At 37.3% G+C, this 21829-nt stretch overlaps 1 protein-coding gene across 2 annotated transcripts in view; it reads right to left on the bottom strand.

Annotated features, from left to right (window-relative positions):
* Nucleotides 1-1696: 1696 nt before the first annotated feature.
* The window catches only part of ZNF711 (zinc finger protein 711), a 23363-nt gene continuing 3230 nt past the window's right edge, over nt 1697-21829 (bottom strand). The window contains exons 2-10 of one of the 2 annotated variants that reach the window (XM_026035934.1): nt 19130-19281; nt 17243-17347; nt 15170-15700; nt 8601-8759; nt 6523-6669; nt 5781-5918; nt 4422-4469; nt 3739-3882; nt 1697-3282 (exon numbers count right to left, since the gene is read on the bottom strand). In XM_026035934.1, the coding sequence (XP_025891719.1) occupies nt 2105-3282; nt 3739-3882; nt 4422-4469; nt 5781-5918; nt 6523-6669; nt 8601-8759; nt 15170-15700; nt 17243-17321 (2424 nt within the window). In that variant the 5' untranslated portion in view covers nt 17322-17347; nt 19130-19281 and the 3' untranslated portion in view covers nt 1697-2104. The remainder of the gene's footprint in view (nt 3283-3738; nt 3883-4421; nt 4470-5780; nt 5919-6522; nt 6670-8600; nt 8760-15169; nt 15701-17242; nt 17348-19129; nt 19282-21829) is intronic. The other variant, XM_026035935.1, reaches the window with a different exon arrangement.

Raw genomic sequence — 21829 nt, 5'->3', positions numbered from 1 at the left:
TATCTATTTGATGTGTTCAGTCAAATACTCCTAAAAGAGAAGGACAAAAAGACAGCAGTATTTTTCATTCTGCAAGTTGTTCTTCATATGCAATTAAGAAAGAAAAAAAGGCACTTACCCCTCTTCTCCCACAGCGCACGTGAAGGTTTATGCTCTCTTAAAGGAAAGAATTTCAAAGAACRTCAGCACATCTGGTAATAGCTTTTGATACACGTAAGGACACGAACCGTAACTTTTAARTGTTACTTAAATAAAAGCCCATCCTCCCCCACCAGTAACTGGCTTTCAAGTAACTGTTTTACTTAAGCTGAACATGACAACATTCCGTATTAACTTATAAACAATAATTAAAGTGCTAGGCACATCTACRCAGAGTAAGACATTCCTAAGTCACCATAAATGAGAAGCAAACTCCAAAAAATTTGGAGTGCAAGAGATGCGTTTTATTGTATGCCCGTTACGATGAGTAACACATTTAGAAATAATAATCCCACATAACAGTGACAATCTTATTTTACAGCGTGTACATCATTTTTTACAGCCACATAAAACACGTATTTCTCTAAGAGATTTCCCAAATTTAACTTTCCGAAGTTTAGAAATATAAAAAAAATTTATTCTCAAGGAACTGATTCTCATCTGGTGCAAAAACAAAATATGAACATTATCTGAAACACAAAGCCACAATATAGCATGAAGTTACAATTTATCATGTGAACAGCTGTGTGCAAACATGAAGCAACTAAAAAGAGTAAAAAATACACATTATATGCATAACATTTATGAACAGGTTTTTCATTAAATAGCCCTAGACCAGCTTGTTATATTAAGCGCCATTTGATTTGCAGCATGCTAACACAAAGCTTTGTTTAAAGGGATGCATATTTTAAATGTATACACTGTAAACTGAAGATCCACCTCCAAACTCTAGTGGCAGCATATTTTTCTGGTTAAATACTGCATATATACTCTCTTACAGATTGAAAATGCATGTTTATAGTATGGAATAGGTTTTTAAAGAATTGATTAAAAGGTGCAATTTTATATCTATACTGAAAATTTCATATTAGGAGGTAGGACAATAATAGTCATACCTGTTACCAACACTGCCCTAACRAACTTCTACGTATTTTGAATTTTTAATTCAAAAATCTATTATCTTCTTTGACTTTGTTCCTAATATTCTTTTTAAAGAACATCTTAAAATAGCAAGAAAAAGAAGTGTTGAGTCACAACACTATGAGCTGCATCCATTTTTTTCTTAAAAAAAAAAGACAGATTCAAAGTTAATTGTCATATGTGCCATACTGAACAACATTCAACTGCAGTTTCAGATAAAAAAGGGAAATTATATACATACATATCTTTAACCCTAGCACCAGAACACCACCTCTGAGCTCATAACATAATGCTATATTTTAAACACCATATCCTGCAATAAAATAGGTTAGCAGCTTTGAAAACCATTTAAAAAAGTACTCATCGAACCTAAACTAATGAAGGAAACAAAAAAGTTTCCCAATGAAATGTCAAAAAAAGGAGGGAAAAAACCCCGGAAAATAAAAAAGGACAAACCCCAAATTTGACCAGTTCTGGAATACAGTTTCCAGGCACAATTTAAAAATGTTATGACCAAGTGAGAGACTAATATTCCTCCTCTTTCAAGACTGCACAAGAAGGTAGACCTGGTTACCTGAGCAAATAATTTGCAGGTAACCCCAGCAGGGATCTGAACTGTTTTCATATCGGAGACAAGTGCTATTACTGACAAAATGGGTAACACAATCACCTTTGTTTCGTCTTCCACAGCTTAWCGACGTGTAATACTAGTTATCTGCAGACATTCAGCAATCTTTCTGCACTATTTCACACATTCATCCATCTTTCTGCATTCTATAGTGCTCTTTTTTAGGTTCTGCTAAGCAACAATCATAGGGCTATGAGATCCCCTGTCAACCCTAATACTTTTAAGACTTTTGATACAAAGAATGTAAAGTTATGATTTAATATCAAGCTTTGAAACCAGGAGAAACAGTTCATGAGATTTTTTTTTCCCCAATTAGTGTATCACAGTTTCTAATCGCTTCCTTCCCGACAGCGGGTGCTACAGTATGGCCTCTTTGTGGTGCCTCATTATGTGCTGGTTTTTCTCGGAGGGCCTACGGAACCCCTTTTTGCAATACTCACACCTGTGCGGATAGTCTTTCGTGTGGATGGATATCACGTGCCGCTTAAAGCCCGACGCATCCGTAGTGCTATATTCACAATACTGGCACTGATAAACTTTTCTTCCGCTGTGGGTCTTCATGTGCTTCTTAAGTTCAATTTGCTGCCTAAATCCTCTTTTACATCTTTTGCATTTAAAAGGCAGGTCCTTGGTGTGAACCGAGAGGATATGCCCGCTAAGTACAAAAGGATCGGACGTTTTAAAGTCACAGTGTCTACACTGATGTATCTTTTTACCTTTATGGGTTTCGCTATGCTTTTTGAGCTCAGATGGCCGGTGGAAGCCTTTTTCACACACCTCACATTTGTGGGGAAAATCCTTTGTGTGAACTGAAATAATGTGGCGCTTCAGGTCACTCGAGTTGGTGCTCTTATGGTCACAATGTGGACACTGGTGAGTCTTATGCCCCTGGAACAACTCTGTGTGCTCCTGCAGTTCCTTTTCGTCTGCAAACGCCTGGGGACAGTGCTCACATTTAAAGGGCAGATCGGTCCCGTGTTTGCTTTTGATGTGGGTTTTCAGATTGGACTGGTCAGCACACCTGAAGACACAGTGCTGACACTGGTATGGCTTTTCCCCCGTGTGGGTCCTCATATGCTTTTTCAGCTCTGAAGGATGCCGGAAGCCTTTCCCACACTCCACACACACGTGAGGAAAGTTCTTACTGTGCACGGCAAGGAGATGTCTATTGAGTAGTCCCTGCTCTGCAGTTTCATAGTCACAATATTTGCACTTGTGCAGTTTAGGCTCCTTGTCCCTCAGTATTAGCTTATTAGAACTTAAAGGGCTTGCTTCTCTGTATCTTCTCGTGTATTCTGTAAACTCATGGGTTTTATCGACTTTATTTATAAGTTTATGGCTTTCCAGATGATTGTGGAAACTTACTTTTTTGTTAGTTGTAAAGTCACAGTCTGTACACTGGTATTTCTTCTTAATCATATGATCTGGATGATTCTTCATATGTCTTTTCAAGAATCCTCTGGATTTAAATTTTTTCCCACATATGTGACAAGGGTAAACTGTTAAGGGCTGTCCATCAGGACCTATTATAACAGCTGTTTTTAAACAAACAAAAACACGTTATGAAGGAAACTCATTTACCAGCTAAGAAATTATATCAGCCAACTGCTGTCCACATTCATGCACTTACACTTGCAGCAGGCAGAGAAGGGTTCAGTAGTTTAAAAACAACCCATCCACAGCACCAACAGTTTATATAGTGTTGTTTTAGACACTGCTCAGACAGATCAGTAATATCATATGTGCAGTGAATATATCCACAATTCTTTTTAATAGTTGGCAAAATTCAAATGAACTGCACCAGCCCTAGGCCTACTGACTTCAGACTGTAAAAAATGCTGCATTCTCTAGGCACAGAACTGGAGAAGGGAAGGACACAGGAAATACGCAAATCATTTCAGTTTTCAAAATTCTGCACCAGTTTTAAAAAAGGAAAAGTAAACGAGTCAGTGCCATTCCGTGACAGATACGTGTAACCATACATTGTTTACCTGTTTGCCATTGCCTGGCCTCTCCTCTCCTCCTTTTCTTGGTTTTTTGTTTTAGCACTCTATTAGTGCTAATGCTATCACAAATCTGCAGGTATTGTGTTGCATTACCGTTTTTGTTTTCTAATCGTGTATCCAAGTTATTTCCTAGAAACAAAAATTAGACACCATAAAAACCTTAAGCAACTTCCCTCTTCAAGACTGGTGACTGGAATTGCACAGCAGCATAATCAACTTCTGTGCCTTTTTTTTTTTTTTTAATTGTTCATTCCTTTACAGTAAACTATAAAAAGATGACAGAGGGCCAATATAAAGCAGCATCTGTCTCATATGTTGACAAAAGTCAAGAATATAATTAATTTAAATATATATTCCTTGTTTTCTTTTATCTCTCAGGACACTCTTTCTTATTAGCTTTGTTTTTTCTCTCAGTAATTACACTGTCTCTGTTCTGACTACAAAACCATATAAAAATACTGGCAGATCTGCCCAGCTTCCCCACCAACTCTGAAGGCCTAGAACACCTAGAATTGTTTTAACTGGACAACACTAGATAAAGTCCTTCAATATGTAGTCTACTTTTTTTTTGGGGGGGGCCTTTATTGATTAGAACTATTATATATAAACATATGTTTTCAAAGGAAGTAAGTTACTTTTAACGCTACAAAACAATCACATGTTCTCACCTGTCGTTTGACCATCTTCGTATCTTCTGGGTAGTCTTCTTTCATCTCCTGCAGAAAACAGTGTACTAGTTATTTATAAATTTGATTTTTTTCTAACAATGACGGCTTCGAAAGTCTGAGAGAACAGCCAACTAATAAATAACAGTCTAAAAAATAAACCAAGATGTGCAGTTCACATCAGCTCAAAACCCTGTCTTTATATGCCTCARGAACTAAGAAGAAAAAATTACTTCTTCACACGTAGCTACATCCATTAAAATTATTCTTGCATGCTTTCATTCTGACTAGCTTTCTTATTTCTGATAATTAAGGTAGCAAGGGTCAGAGCAAAACCTGTTCAGCTTCAAGGATTAACAATATTAAAGGTTTGAACAATACAGAGGRCACACCCAGGCTGAAGCAAAAGAAGAAATTAATGCTGGAATTCTGCCATGCTTCTTGCATTTTGGCTTACAGCAAATTAAGGGGTCTAAAAATATTTTTTATACTGAAGAGTCTCACAGAAACACTAAGCACGTGCATGGCAGGAGGCATCTCTGTCATCCACTGAACAAATAAACGTTATTGACCCTGTCCACGTTATTGACTCTGTCCTAACTCTCTCCAAAAGTACCAAACCATTCACTAACTAGACAGTTTGTTTCTGCGAGCTTTTAAGCTTATGTGCAACTGCAGACACCAATCTAGAAATTTCAGAGTATCTGAAATTGACGGTTCAATCCAGAAATCCAGACACCTGATGTTTCCAGAGCAGATAATGGGGCACTAATCTCCTGTTGAGTACTCATATATGTGCCGCTACAAACTTCTAAGAAATAGGCCAGTGATAATTTAAGAGAATATTCCTCATTTTGTATTGAAAGTGTTTACTGCTATGGGCCATGGCTCTGCAGGTCGAAACCATTTTGTAACTAATGTGCTCAGGAACACTGCACAAATGGAATTTACCTGCTCAGTTTGCTCTCTTAATTATAACATAAACCAGTGCTCATCTGATACCCTCCTCCTTAACATACATTTAAAATCCTAAAACACTATATATACAAAATAAAGAGGACATACAGAATTTTAATATACCCTATTAAGATGTTCCTACCACTTGAAGCATGACTGCAGAGAAAAAAAACAAAATCTCAAAAGGTAACAGGTTTACAACTTGCTATATGAACTGAAATTATTAGGAACATAGGTACATATGTTCCTACATACACAGGTACATAGGTACACATACAGAAGGAGCTGTTACCAATTCCCCCACTGGGGAAAATGAGACACTGGCACGTGCCCAAGGATTCTGGAAGTTACATTAGGTAACAAATAACAAAAGTGATTTTCACAACTAAGCAGAAAGACTCCTACCGTAAGCAGCAGCCCAAGCAACAGGCACAAAAGTTTTATTCACGCCAGAGTCTTCCAGCTGTGTCTCTGGGAGGGATGTAGCTTCTTCTTCACCTACAATAACTTCCATATAAACTTCATCTGCTATTTCAGCACAGCCTGGATTAAAGGAGAACAACAACCTTTAATTTTACTCTGCTCATCTTAATTTTTCCTTCATTTAATTGGCTCTCATTCTGATGGATACCCGTTACAAATTACTTTCCTTCCTCTGGCATTTAAGAGCCACCCCTTTCCTTAGGGGATCATTGTTTATTCAGACATTCCTTAAAGAGAGAAAACAAGTATCAATAAATATAAATACCAACATAAACACCAATATAAATTCAAATATACAAACTTATAAATGTGTAATTGATGACATTTATTGGCCACTTTGCCAGAAAGCTGTTTAAACAAAGGCAATTCACAGTTGGAAAACAGAAAAATGAGAAATTTGACTAACCTCATTAACTTCATCCATGGACATGTTAAATTTAATATAAATAATGAAATGATTGCATACAGAATGCACAAAGTGCATATTATCCACATGACTTTAAAATTGTTATAGCCTGTCTTTATTTTTAGGGAAGATCAGTTTAGTTTTCTACTACTTCAGGCTGAAGAATCCTTCAGAAAAATTAAAAAAGTCCTTGAGAATGATGTTTATACTGCTGTATCAAATAGCATGAGAAACAAAAATGTTTCTTATTATGCTTACTAATATCTTCATCTTCCTGAGAAGAGTCCTTAACAGCCATGTAAACCATTTTTTCTCGCTGCATTCTACCAACTCCTCCTTGTTCAATTACTCCAGCTACAGAATGTCCATTGTGAAAGTCACTCTCTGTGACAATTTCTGTCCCGCCTTCAAAAGAAAAGAAATTAAAAATRTAAGTTACTATGAACAAACCCACTATTAAGATAAATATTTATGTATTTTTTCTTATTTCCAACAAGGCTATTTTATAAATCTTTTATAAAGATTTATAAATCTTTTATTAAGTTTTATATATTTAATACTTTGCAGCCTCTGTCTGCCATAAAAMCATGCAAGTTGATAGTTTATTGTAGATTAGGGAAAACAAGCTGTGTTCTCTCATTGCCCCCTGAGAAATTCAGGACTGACAACCAGAKAGATCAATGGCAATAAAATGGAGARCAAAATTCGCAGTTACTTGGTAACCTGATGGGGAATTTCACTAATAGGCTGAGCAACTTGTAAGCAATCTATTAAGTTCTGAATCTATCCTGAGAAGAAATAAAAAAGTAACTGTCCCATTAGCTACCAGCTTGATCACGCCTGCTGTAAAAGTTCTTTTCTGCCATTAATTTCAGCTTTCTCAMAGAAGAAAAAGGCATTATATAGCTGAAGAATTCCTGAAGCAGTAGTTCAAGGTGCTTGAAAAAAAGCACCAGGACAGTAACTACTTGGAAGACTTTGCTTGTGTAATCTGCAGTTGTGACTGTTCTAGTCTGCACAGGCCAACAGACTGGTCTTCTCTTCCCTGCTTCAGGAAGGACAGAAACAGAAGGAYGTGCCCTGTGAATGGGCTTAGGTGGCCCATGCCACACAGACTGCAGTGACGAGGCGGTTGAAGCACCTAAGGGCAGAGGTGAAGAGGTGCCAGCTCTGCGCGGTGAACTGAACCTGCTTGCAAGGTTCCTCAGAGAGTTCACGTGGTACAAACCTCAGAACAAGAGTTTCTTGGTCAGGTTTGCACGAGACCACATGCCTAAAACCTCAGCAATCTTCCCCTCTCTCTGCACCAAGGCTACTGAAGATTGCGCCATGCCAGGAATCCACTCTAGGAATCGACTCTGTACTAATACAAAAACGAGGTCAATTTTCTAGATTTTCTTCAGGAAAAAGTCATGGATTCTGCATTATAAACAAACTCACTGCACATCTGTGGTCTGTGCTCTAGAAAGCCCTTGCAGAAAGCAGCACCATGTTAAGCATCCTCTTGCAAAGAGCTGCCATCCTAAGAACATCCACTCCTAACAGCTACGGGGTGGGCAGCTGCTGCACCCGTGAGATTTTGGGCTATGCAAACGCTACCTGCAAATTAAAAATCAGCCTCTGAAACCCCAGCTGTCTGCTCTGCTCGTGCAAATGCTGCCTCTAATTCAAGGATATCTGATCTGCTTATGCACTAATTCTCCAACTGTTGYAGTTTTCAGTATGGAAAACTGGCACTGATTACAGCTCATGTTAACATGGCAGGCTGAAAATAGCAATGGCTGAGCAGCTGAATCACAAGCAAGTTACAAATTATTACGTTTAAACCACTCTTCAAGCTAGGACACATAGGACAGTGACTGTGTTATAAAGTCTGGTATCTTAATTTGAATTCCTTATAATTAATTCTTTCCCTACTACAAAGGGGTGGAAAAAACCAAGAAACCAGTATCTTTTTAAGTCAGTTAAGAAATGAAAAAAAAAAAAAAAAAAAAAAAAAGAAAAGCTGCTATAACAACAGAAATGAAGGCCCCTGGAGAGAAAACTTGGAGAGCATTCTCCCTTGTAAAGTTAGAAGAAGTATCTGCATATGTCCAACTACTCCAACTCTGCATATGTCCATATCTCCAACTACTGCTACATGTAGGTGAAAAATTAATACCACTAATCAAAAAAAAATCTCAATTTAGGATAAATACACTAAATGTATTAAGTGCATATTGATGRTTTCCACAAATATCACATAGCAGTAAAAAAATTCAGTGGGCCGTGTTAAATTATCTTAAAATACCCCAAAATATTTAATGTTACTGAAATAAACAGAATTTAAAAGGTACCTATTTCGACATCATCTTCAGCTTCAGCTTTAAATATATAAACTTTGATAACTTCTGAACCAAACCCATCATCTTTAGCAACATCATCATTTGACACCTCTGTACTGATTTTTAGAGGGGTGCTTCCTATATGGTCCAATTTTTCTCCAACATCATCCACTGTAAAAATAAAGAGAATAATAATGAGGAACAAACTTATTTTTTAGAAGTCAGAGTAATAACTAGCAATACTTCTTACTGTTATCCTCATGCCTAGTAAAAGACTGCAWTCATAAATGGCCTTTATAAATTAGTTCATCTTAAGACACTTGAAAGGGAATGAGATTCCAGAAGACCAACATTTGATTGAATTGCCACAACTCTGGAAACATAACCCGAGTTGCAGAACRAAAGACACAAGAGAGAGCTTGCAATAAAGCACTTCATGGGTATTGGTTATGCTTGAAATTGTTCCTGGAGTGGTGAGAAGAAATCAAAAGGACACCAACAAGTACAACTTAAAATATTTGTAAAAAACTAACCCAGAATTGTCTGCTGCAGYCTAATAAGAATTCCAGGCACTTTCACTATTCTGGAATACTGCTACTGAAAGGCAGCTGCTGATTCCCCTTTTCAGGAGTGCTGATTCTTGGTAACTTCCCAGTGGAAGCATGTCAAAAAATGGGCTACACCCTCACATTAAAATTACGGTTTTAATTGCTTTAAAAGTCTACAAATTAACAAAAATTACTGGGTAATATATCATATAGCTGATTAAAAGATGAGATGAAAATTAATTGAAGTAATATTTTGTTAAAATGGAATTCTCATTCTTTATTCCTGCAACTTGGTTATTCCAATACGTATAAGGCTGATTTTATCTTCTCAACAAAAAATACATTTTGTAAGTATAGAAGCAACACTGTTTTGGTAACATATGTGTTCACAGAGACATCCATATGTGTGCATGGAAGGCGTCACCACAAGGGCCACCRAACCAAGCCTCTTTCTGACGTATACATTGCTAGCACACTTCTCAATGGGTAAAATTAGTTCCTCTGCAGATGGCTAGGACAAACCTATGCAGTACTGAACACCCACTYAAATCCTCTAAAAAGGAAGTAATTCCTCAAAAGGAAAATGAAATCTGTATTAGACAAAAAAATGCTATTTCCCAATAATGTATAACCTTTAAATACCTGAGGTTTATATTAGGTTTAAAAACCTAATACATATGTATTAGGTTAAAAATAAAAAGGATTATAATGATATTTTCAGTGTTTTACCATGAGTGYAAGAGTGTTTTAAAATGACTAAGAGACCTGAGGGATGATTAGGGAGTAAAGGAGGGCTTACCTTGGGATGGCTGCAGTGGTTCCCAATCCCCCGCTAAGTTTCCTGCCCTCAGTGCAGGGATGACTGCTCTTGAAGAGCTGCTTACTGCTCCAGGCTACAGCCTGCTGCACTCAGGTAAACTGCAGTTAGCTTAATTTTTCTTACCACCTCAAGCATTCATGTGAGGGGGTTCAGAACCTGCTAGAGAAAGAGCAGAGGCCCTCCCTGCCCCAGGGATGGAAATCCACTACAGCAATCCCAAACGATCCATGAACAGGATTCACAGGAACCCCTAATCAAACTGAATGATTTTTCATTCGCACTGGTGAAACTTTTATTTCGCAAGTTTTAGGCTGTGTCAGAATAYCACTAGGAACAGAACTATAAAATAGGTAATTACCACGAAAGTATTTGATCTCATTAAAGAATCACTGAAATTAAATTGTATGTTTTGATTAAAATAAAGTGAAAACCTTAAAAAGCAACACGATATGCTTTGGCTCTTGTTCGTTTTTCTGTAARTAACAGGTTTAACTGCGTTGCCAAAAAAGCCCCACAACCCAAATTGAACCAGTGGAAATAACAAAAAAATTCCCCAGGGAAATTTTGTGCTTTTTAATTGAGAATATTTTAAGTCTCTTACTAATAACACTGATGCCAGCAATATCAATACGTTTATCCGCTATAATTGGACAGGCAGCACATGGCATTCATGTCATCTTGCAGGACAAGGAAAGCAGGATGAATATGAACACCGCAGAMAGAAAAGCCACAACACAGAAATCCACAAATTCCTTTGCAAGTCAGTTTAGCAGCACCAGGTTATTAATGCATCACTCTATCGAATATGAGAAAGTTATTACATCTGCTCACTAAAGTTATTTTATGCAGGCAGAAAGTATTTATTAAAAGAGAGGATTATGCATCCTCTACTAGCAGGATAAAGGATAAGCTCCAAGATACTTATCTTGAAAAAAAAATATTATCATTACGTTTATTATTTTGGAAATTAACAGAGAAAAAATMTGCCTGGCTTTTAACATTTATGGAAGCTTCTCATCCAAAATCCTTAAAATGACAGATAGATGTTTCATGCTCGCTTCACCACATGCTACGAGTCTCTGAAGGATCGAAGCTTAACTAATAGTACAAGACAGGAACTAACAGCACAGGAAAGTTGCTGTCAAAATGTCAAAAGGAAAGTAGAAGGCTGAGGGGGGAAGTTATCACTAACTCTATTCAGTTGCTGCAATCTTACAACTGGCAGGTGACAGTAGACATTTTTAAGGTACAGTTATTTCTTAATCTGAAAGTCAAGCAAGAACAATGTTTTCTAAAACATAACACGGTATCAATTGCACATAGAAAATCAGTATTTCAGTGACTTAACTGAAAGTCCCCCTGAACAGCACAGTAATCAGTTGTATGCAATGTAAGTGTTCTTTATGGAAAGAATTCTAAACTATTTAGCTAGTGTCGAATGAAAATGATTAAATACCACTGTTTAGCTGACAAAATAATGTAAGAATATATACACAATTTCACTTTAGTTGCCTTGCCAGGATATACTGCAATACAACAAAGATCACATAAAGAAAAAAGAGAAAATTTTCTATTTTAACGTTCCTAAATGAATATTTTTAACTAAATCTGAACTAAAATATATTAATATAGTATAATAKGTAAGCTTGTACTTTCAAGTAAAATCAGATTTTTTAATATCCTTAAAAAATCAGGTAGCTCTGTCTTAGAAGAGCAACTCCCACCTCGTTAAGCATCTTCTCTATTTTCAAAGATTTTCAGCCTCTACAATTTAAGCTAAAGTTCTGGGAACGTATCATAAAGCATCCGTATGTACAGCTCTTAACCACTTTTCTAAAAAAAGCAGAAGTGCAATATAACAAAATCTGAAAAATACAAGCTACTGATAAGAACTGATAAAACGACAATAATGCACACTGCCACTYTTAAGATGTTGCATTCTGTTTCAAAAGCAGTTAACTGGCAATTGCTATTGCTTAAGCTGCCATTTTACACAGGGCAAATCTCCTGGTTTCAATCCATTTTTGCACACACTCAAACAAGTGAAAAACAATCAGCACAGCTGGGCAGGTAAGCTTTGTCCAATTCCAAAAGATTAGGRCTTTTTAAAGCACTTTTTCCAAGTGATAGCTGTCAGGAATGCTTATTTTATGTCCATGGAAGCCTATGAAAGTGTCTTCCAGATCTGGTTCATCCACCACAAGCATTACGTAATACACTCTCCTTTAACCAAAGAGTTCAAACAGCGAATCCTTACAAATATCTGCTGAATTCTCCTAAATAACAAAACTCAAAGGAAAACTCAGCACACTCGCAGTGTTCAACTTACCTTTCTTAGCTGTTTTCAGGTGTGTGATGTCCAGATTCACCGTGGATTGCCAGCTCCCAATTCACGTGCTGCCTCAGCATGCGCTATGCTGGTGATATCACACCCACCATAGGAGCCCACGGGGACAACATGAGGGCAAGATAAGTCCCACAATTTTACGATTTTGCGTGTTTTACTTAGGTCTGCTATACTTATTTTACATCCCAGAGCTTACAATATAGGAATATTCAACTGTTTAGCAAATGATGTTAACACTGTACTGCAATACACTAAAAAGGAGGTGGTGGTGGAACAGTACCTTACCCTAAAGGCCAGCTCCAGGGTTGCTCTTGGGTGGGTATGAGGTCGCGAGCATAGTGCATGCAGGGCCAGCACAGGGATCGGGGGCTGGCAAGCCGCTGTGCGTCTGAATATCGCAAACCTGAAAAACAAAAAAGGGTAGGTTTTAAGCTACCAGTGTGCTAGCTCTTCCTGGGCAAAGGGGGATGTGCTGTACGTAACTTGTGCCTCTCTTTATGAGATGGGTGGGTCCATAGGCAGACCCTATGCATTAACTTTAACTTCCTTTTTAAGCAATTCCCTTTGAAATGGGAGTTTAAAAAAGGGATGTATACATATCCTACACTACGTTTTATGTATGTATCAGGAAGCGATTTTTCAGCTCATAAACCTGATTTTAAGAAGCTGAATTAATCTGCACGGAGATGGTGAGTGATGACAACCTTCCTGTGAAAACTCGCCGTTACAAAATTATACACATCTCATTTTCAAAACTATTCAAATAAAGATTATTTTCCAAATATATTTATATAAAAATATAACTACTAATACTATGTAAAATGCCTACATGGAAAAGTATTTTAAAATGGTAAAAAATTCCACATGCAGCTCAGTTTTATACTCTAAAATGTCATATTTCAGAAGTTCTCAAACTGTGCTCCACCAAACCACTGGTGGTACTGCATGAAGAGATGATCAGTCACTTCATGTAAAGTCCCAATTTCTTAGCTGTTAAATTTCATTAAAGGCAGCTAAGAAGTATTTGAGATTTTTAGAACATTCACTTTTATGCAATTTGTATTACAAGAAAGCTCAATAACTCCACACATAAACACAAGAAACTAAAACTATAAAATTACCTTTCTACAACACTTACTGAACATGTGACAATTTAAAGAATATAAAAATAATTAAAAAGTGTTTTAAACTCTTTGCTAAATGATGAATGTCCTAGAAACTTGCAACTGCATGAGATTGATCTGTTCTGGGAATAAAATCAAAATAATAATAAAAAAAAACAGTGAAACTCTGAGACTCTTTGCAGGTTTGAGGTGGCAGACCCTGCACAAACCCAGGCGCAAAGCTAACTGCTTTGAGAGGGAAAAGAATGTCTTAATATTCCTAAAACGATGAGAACAGAATTTCAGACTAACCATTTAGTTTCCAACTGTGACTGYGACCTCTCAGGCTTATATATGCAATTAATGCCTAAACCTGCCTCTAGCTGGTTTGCAAACATTGCCAAACCTTCCGCAGGCTTGAGGACCCCTCACAATACTCTCTCGGATGAATCATCTCAAACCATCAGGCAGAGTGGAGATCATTAGATAACTTTTCCTGAAGTTTAAGACAATCCGGTCTAAGTGGAGTGACCATCATTATCAAATCAAACTTATCTATCTTAGAAGGAAGTCCAAGGATAACTTTACTTACAAGTACAAAGGTGCAGTTGGAAATACCGCAGTTACAGAATACAACTCATCGTAAGTACTCTGTCAGAAAGGAGGAATTTTTTCAATGAAACGATTGGAAAAATGTTTTTTTTTTTTTTTTTTTTTTTTTTTTACAAATACACAGGATTTTTGCTGTTTTAGGTTTAATTTGCATTTAGACTGATTTTTTGTTTCTTGATCCAAAAAAGAAATCATTATAATCACTAATCAGTAATGTCCTCCATCTCGAAATTTTTAATAAATGCAGTTTGCTGTGAAGAGATTGACATTGTCATACCTAGCATTGTCTTTTTTTTAACATATTGGTTCTGACTAAATAAAAACTGTTGAGTTATTCATAGTTCAATAACTAATGTGGAAGTCGAAAGCCTGTAATGAACTACCATATACTGTAACAATTTTACATTAACARTAAAAATTGCTAGCATGCACGTAATTTAAACATGGAAGAAATGTAATACAACTAAGATAGCTTTTCAGCAACCACTTTAGTTGTTGTAACTCAGCAAATAGTGCAAGAACATAAAGCTTCCTCAGGGAGCAGCAGGGGCCCACATGCTGTACACAGCCATTTCTAGAGAATTAATCAATTAATGCACACAACTCCTTCACGTCAAGTAGAGGCCAGAACAGAGCAACATACAATGCAATGGCTACTATAATTTTTAATATAGTAAACCAAACAATATTTTGTGAAAATAAGAAGGACAGCTTTGAATAAGTTATCCTAAAAATATATTTCTTTGACAGATTTCATTGATGAAACCAAGCATGTTATTTTTCACGTGCATCTGCATAAAATAATAACATGCTTGAGTATTTTAAAAATGTACCACACTCCAAATATGCAGACTGTCTAACTTTCAAAATTTGCTGTTAAAATATCAATTTTCAGGACTAGCTGCTTTCAAAAATACATGCACACATGTTCGCTTGACATTATGAATGTCACTCTTTTTCTTGTTGCATTGCTGACCACGGATTTTTCGTGAAGAAAACCCAACTCTGGACAACAAGAATTAACAGAGCAACAGACTATTAATTGAGAGTTCTGTTACAGAGTGCAGCGAGAGTCCAGTTTCTGTAATCTCTGCACACGAGGCTTCTACTCCCGATAATCTCCTGTTCATATCTACCTTTATTTCACTTACAGGATATCATTAGGTAGTCTTCCGATGTACTCTTGCCATCATCATCATCTTCTGTTTTTATAGTCACTGTGGAGCCAGGAACAGTATCAGCTGCTTGAATCACCGCTTCCGAATCCGAGTTGGTTACAAGAACTTCTTCCGAAACCATCGTAGGYGAGTTGGCTCCTGACACAGCGTCTTGCACCACGTGCTCCAAATGTCCATCGGGACCCGTAACAAGGTCTGCCACAAAGACCTGATCAGGAACTCTAACAGTTTCTGTTATTAGATCGGAAGTCAAAACATGATCACTGGTATCTAAAGCTTCTTCAATAGCAACATCGGTTTCCAGAACAGAATCGGGAACAATTACACCTTCTGTAACAACATCAGTTTCAGTGATGATGTCAGGTCCTTGGACAACTTCTGCTGCTAAGCCGTGATCAAGAGTTATTCCGTCATCAGTAACGACATCAGAAACTAGGACGGCTTCAGGGACTGACACAACAATATGGTCTCCGTCAATATGAGCAGTGCCAGCCATTCCAGCCACTACGGAACAATTATGAAGGAGGAGAAAAATGTTAAAATTATTGCATTATTAGAAATCATCTAAGGAACGGAATCATGGTATAGACAAGATAAACGCCGATGAACAATCACTTTTCAACAATCTACATTTTGCACATTTCATCAGGTAAAGACAATCCAAAACATCCATTTTCTTTAAACTAAGTAAACCAAAACATGCCTTTTCTTTCAAACTGAATTTGCCCCATGTTTAAGGGTTTACAATGYTGATATTTTAGGAACTACAGGTCAGTTTGCAATTCCAACCTTTTGTTTTATTAATTCCAATTAGAAATCTTTGGTTATATGGTAACAATTAACACTTAGAAAATTCTTACATGCCACCAAGTTTGGTAAGCAGGCATTAACTGCTGTTATGATGAAAGGATTCTCTCATGCTTTATATTTTAAGAACTTCAATAAAAACCTTCAAGTTTTCAGTTGTATGCCATATCTATAATACAATTCCCAGTAACATGGCTTGGTTTAAGGAATGGSTGGAAGCAAAAACCTCTGTTTTTCATGAAAAGGCTTGACTGAGCAGTCCAATTTGCAAACTACTTTTCTATATGTAAAAAAGGCTGCACAATGATTTATTTTAGCACACAAATCAGTTTTAATCCTAATGAATAAAACATGCAAGAACACGGTCCTTTTTAGAGTGAAAACCAGAAGTGCTAAATCTATTTTCAGTATTATAACGCAAGTGCAATTATTTTGGTACACTCCAAAGGGCATTAATTCAGATTAGCACAAAGACCTGGTCAGTCCCAATATTTAAGAAGGTCTTCTCCTGCCACAATGCAGAAATGTAGACCTGCAAAGGACAGTGTGGACTTCTTGCTGTATTTTCTCCAAAACTTCAAAATTGCTAAAGTTACTTGGCCATCTAAAGAAATAATTGCAACCTCAAAAGATCAACAAGTTGTTTTACATCAGTACAGCACCTGGACTCAGATCCTTGAGAGAACTTACAGAGTATTCAGGTTTAGTTAAATCTGTGTTATATACATAACAGTTACTTATTGTCACACAAAGTCATTACTTCCCACCTCATTTACTGAAGCACCCTAAAAGGGAACTAGAGCCAGTAACTGGTTATGCTTTTGCACCCAAAGCATAGACATAAACACTTATACTGYTAGGCTGGAGAGGCAGCAGGAACCAGAGTACTTCAAAACAGATACACACACACAAACAAAAACAAAACAAGACAAAGCAAAACAACACTCTCTGAACTAACATTACAACATCTTCTGATTGATCTAGATCACTGAGCCACAGATTTTTTTTTGTTCAAATTTCTTAAATTAAAAAAATAGGTGAATATTTCAGGATTAACCACCAAAACATGCAAGGACTTTTAAAATGCATCATCCTAAATTTTCTCCAAAATGCTGTGAAAACACTATTATTATGGTATCAAGTCTACACAGAAACAAGTCTACATCTTGATATAATTTAAGTGCATAGAGCAAAGAAAGAAGATTTTATTCTATAATGCTTAATAGTTAAAATGTTTACCAAAATCCTGCATAATCATAGTGTGAGGCATTTTAGATTCTTGTGTCTGCAATCCAAGACTTCCACCACCTGGATCCATATTCAGCTACGTTCCTTCACAAATACCTGCAAAAGCAAAACCAGATTTTATGTTCAACTTAGAGGTACTGTGTTGATTAGCTTCACTGGATTTATATGTCACACTGACAAATAAAGAAAAATACTTATCCAAAAGTTCAAGAAAAAAGCATGCAGTACTTCACACAAACTTTCCTGGTTCAATTCACAATTGAACCAGGAAATCCTAAGGCACCTGAACAGCACACACAGGCTGTCACCACCCRTATGTCCTATCACAGTCACGCACACACCGTGCATGGAAAAGTTGCGTTTGCTCCATCTCTATCCTCTGAATATGCTGCTTCAATTAAACATCAAGATTGGTAATTCTGTATGCGTGTAGCTACAGTGTGCATCGAGGAGAGCACTGAATGGCACTCAGAGTAACAACTTTTCAGATTCTTTCATTATTTTGCATCCATTTAATAGCTATTCCAAAAATAATTTCAATAGGTTAGTGCCGTTACTTTTTTTTTTTTTTTTTAATTTTAGGTAAGTTCTGAAAAAGTTGCCATGGGACAAAATGCTGAAACCGATTTTTTCTTTCAACAGCTGTGCATGACCCCTTCTGCATCAGTAGAAACGTTGGACAGGGAGCCTAGCAGAAACTGTAATCGACGCTCATTGAGATTTGCACGCTGCAGAGCTACCCAGAGCTACAGCCAAAACTAAGTAGAAGAAATGTAAACTTCTTCCAGGGTCTACACGGCCGTTATACTTACTGAAAAAGTGAAAATGTTTTTCATAGATAAACAAATCTCAAACTTAAGAGGGATCTACTGCACAAGACAAAATCTTGTAATCACTGTCCCCTTCAGGTCAAATAAGGACAAGTTTTAGGAGCTGTAGTACGTGGAAAATGAGCTCACATCAGAACTACCAGACAGTGGAATGAAAGTATGAATGGAGTAAGTATGAATTCTTTTAAGAGTAACTCTCAAAAACATGATTCTTGAAGCACTCACTGTAGAATGAACCTTGATTTGCTCTTCTGGATCTCATACCTGTTACATATGAAATGTAACAGAAACCTCAAGCACCATATGATGCAACACATTTCATAATCCTACTGCAGCGAAACACACTGCAACAGAGTTAAGAAGTAAAAGAGGTTAAACTGAAATAAAACAGGCTTACAAACAGCTGTCAGCACTGCCAAAATCTGAGACAACCTCTAAGAGTCAAGAGATCCAGAAAGAGCTACGGACCTACTGCAACTTAGGTTAACACACTAAGCAAGAAGTAAACTTTGCAGCAGACACAAGATTAATTTCTCTTTAAGCACCCTATCGGTATCAGTAGTAGATTCCACGCTGTAAGACCCTAAGAAACCAAGGGCATCCTAATGCCAGTTTCCTGTAACACTTCTGCACTGGCTCCATGGTCCCAGATTAAACTGCCAGAGATGCATGGGCAATGTTGGCACTGCAGCTGGGACAAGTCCCACACTGCACTGGCCGAGCATGGACTCCAGGGCTCTGTGCCCCGTCCCAGGCAGCAGTTTGGGCTGCCTGCTAGAACTGAAGCTCCAGATGTCATTTAAACCAGGCAGAAAGGCAMTGAGATGAGAGGATGCCCCAATTCACTGTTGGTGCTACAGGGGTTTGCCTCATGACTGTTAGATGCCTTCACTTCAGCAGGTGATGTAGAATTTCTGCCCTGTKCAGGCCAAGATAGGTGTGCCAGATGGGAACCACTTTGTCTGCTCCTTCTTTAATGGAGAAACATAAAACAGAACAACAAATTATCTTAAGGAGACAAAAGATGGAAAACACAATCCATGCTTACTGCATCTTCGTTATCAAGGAAGGAAATGAGCAGCAACTAATCCTTCTTTTAAACTCTTGAAATCCTCAAGTGAAGGAAGCAGCAAGCAGTCCACAATGAYGCCAGTCTCAAAATAAAGGTCACCGTTTCACCCCAAGGAGGTTCCAACTTAACTGAGAATACAAAAGAATTGAAGAACTTATATCACCTAGTGTCACTATTATCCTTTCAGCACTCTCCCAGCTATTATTTGTCCAAACCTACTTCACTCAAATAGTGGTTAAATCCAGAACACCAGTTCTTAAAGAGTAACAACACCACCACAAAGCAATCAAACGAAACAAACAAACAAAAACATCTTACTTCTTACTGAACAATTACTGATACGATTTCAAGGTAGTCTTGAAAGTTACAGGGACAAGATCAAATTGTTTCATTGCTCTGAGAATCACAAAGCAACTCCAGAATCTTAATGCAATCCCCAATCACACCTAAATTAGCTCCACAGCCCACCCAACTCAGGGCAGCTGAAAAAGTGAGTATTTGCTGGTACAATAAGAGACAATACTAGCCTATGTACGGCTTATTTAAAGTAGTAGTTTCTAAATTAAAGCAATGCTTAACAATTACTTGACTAGAGCTTTTTAGTAATCCTCTTTAAATATAAATAATTAAAACTATATTAAATCATATCAACTTGAGAGTAAAGGAAGAATGTTCTACAGTTTTCTACCTTATTGGTATGCAATTTTATTTATTTTCAAATTACATAATTAGGTACCGATATGTAAGCATATTACATATCGTGCTATGCAGAAAATTCTGCACAGAACAAAGCTGTGAATTTAAACTGAAATCAAAATTCCTGCAAGGGCAACTAAGAGTGACCACAAAGAACATTTTCTCAGTAGCTAACAGGGCTATAAAATCTACAGAAGATATGGAACATACTTTCTGCAAACACACAATTATCATAAACTTGCACTAATAACAAAGATGGATGATGACAAATGGATGATGGATTGGCCACAAACACATGCAAGCTTTACCTTAGTCAACACAACTGATATCAAGCCAATGCTTAAGTCTATTACTACAAACTCTAAATACACAAGGGAAAAAAAAAAAAAAAAGGACAGATTTGCTACAAATATTAAATTGCAGTATTTTTTATGTCTACTTTGGTCTTAGAGGTATTCAATGACAGCAGGATATTCCCTAATTGCTAATATGGGAACAATTAATAAAAGATAAGACCCCCATCTCTGCCATAATAAGGTATTTCTGCTCATAAATTTCAACAGTGCAGCTGATTTCATTTCATGCTCTACATATGCTTGCAAATCTTACTCTAAAGCAGCAGAGAAGGTGGTAAGTTAGTGACTGTGGTTCTTTATGGCTTCTTTTTACCATTTACTGCAACACAAACCCATGCAATTCTGGAAGAGGTATTCAAATCAAGCTTAAAAGCTTTCTAAGCTCTTCCTTAGATAGGGCTCAGCTGAGACCAGGCCAGCAAAAATACAATACAAAGAGGATTTATGACCTCTCTGCCTACAAGCAGGAGCGCTATGATTTTTCTTTTAATTAAAGATTATGCTTGGCAGGACTACTTACGAAAAATACACATAATTAATTAATAGCCACACACTCAGCTGAAAAACTAGTAAGGCCTCAGCCCCTTCTGAACATCAGTCAATGTTTATCAACATAATTTACTGGTAAATAACTCTTCCTGTAATGATACTACCGTAAATTTGGCAATACCATTTTCTATGATAAAGCTGTCACAAAACATATTGAATCAAGAGATCTTCAGCCAATTATTTAAGGAAGACAAAGGAAAAAAAAAAAAAGGAAAAAAGGAAAAAACTCTTTCCAGGGAAGCAAAGGCATCTTCCCAATGCCCAGGAGTACAGCAAAGCTCCCAAGTACAATAAAGTACAAAATGTTCCCCCAAAATGCCACTGGGTTAAATATTACAACCCCAAATTATAATAAAGCTACATAAACCAAGAGTATGTATTTAATATAGTTAATTACATCCATGCTATGGCCGTGCAAATACTCCTTATCCTCACAGTTTTGCACCCATTTTCAAGCAAAGCATCTTTGCATGGTCAGCCCAAGCATTCTTGCAARAGACAAAACATCTTCTGAAATCCCCACGTATGATAATATAAAACACAACAGGCACAGCACAGTTTCTGTGGGGTTGCAGATGTTTTCCTAAGCTATATTTGACACCAAAATGGAAAGGGCCGAGCCCAGARACACTGGGGACGATTCTTACACAACAAATTAATCCGTATCTGGGAAATTCAAAGCAGATGTTTCCATTTCTGCTATCTGCTATTACTCAAGCTCAATGAGATAACAAGGCACCACCCTCTGAACACACTTCTATTKTTTTTTAGTTTATTTTTAATGCAGTAACCAATGGAAATGCAACGYGGAGCACCCTGCTGCAGCAGAGAGCTCGCAGGAAGCAGCCCAGTTAGAGAACTGTAAGTTAACGCAGGGGAAAAAAAGAGAATTAAAAATCAAGTTTMCATGTGGACAGGTGGTTTACTTACAAAACCTCCGTGAAAAGTGCCAATTTATTTCAAAGGGGCAGGACAAAAACCCCAAACCCCCGGAACGCGCCCGGTTCTGGGGCTCCCGGCAGCGCCACCTCCGCGCGCCCCAACGGCCGCAACGGCCGCGGCGGCGCTGGGCGGC

This window comes from Nothoprocta perdicaria, unplaced genomic scaffold, assembly GCF_003342845.1.
Source record: "Nothoprocta perdicaria isolate Ctin4 unplaced genomic scaffold, notPer1 scaffold_17, whole genome shotgun sequence".
In the NCBI taxonomy this organism is placed as follows: Eukaryota; Metazoa; Chordata; class Aves; order Tinamiformes; family Tinamidae; genus Nothoprocta; species Nothoprocta perdicaria.
This window is presented reverse-complemented; position numbering and strand designations above follow the sequence as displayed.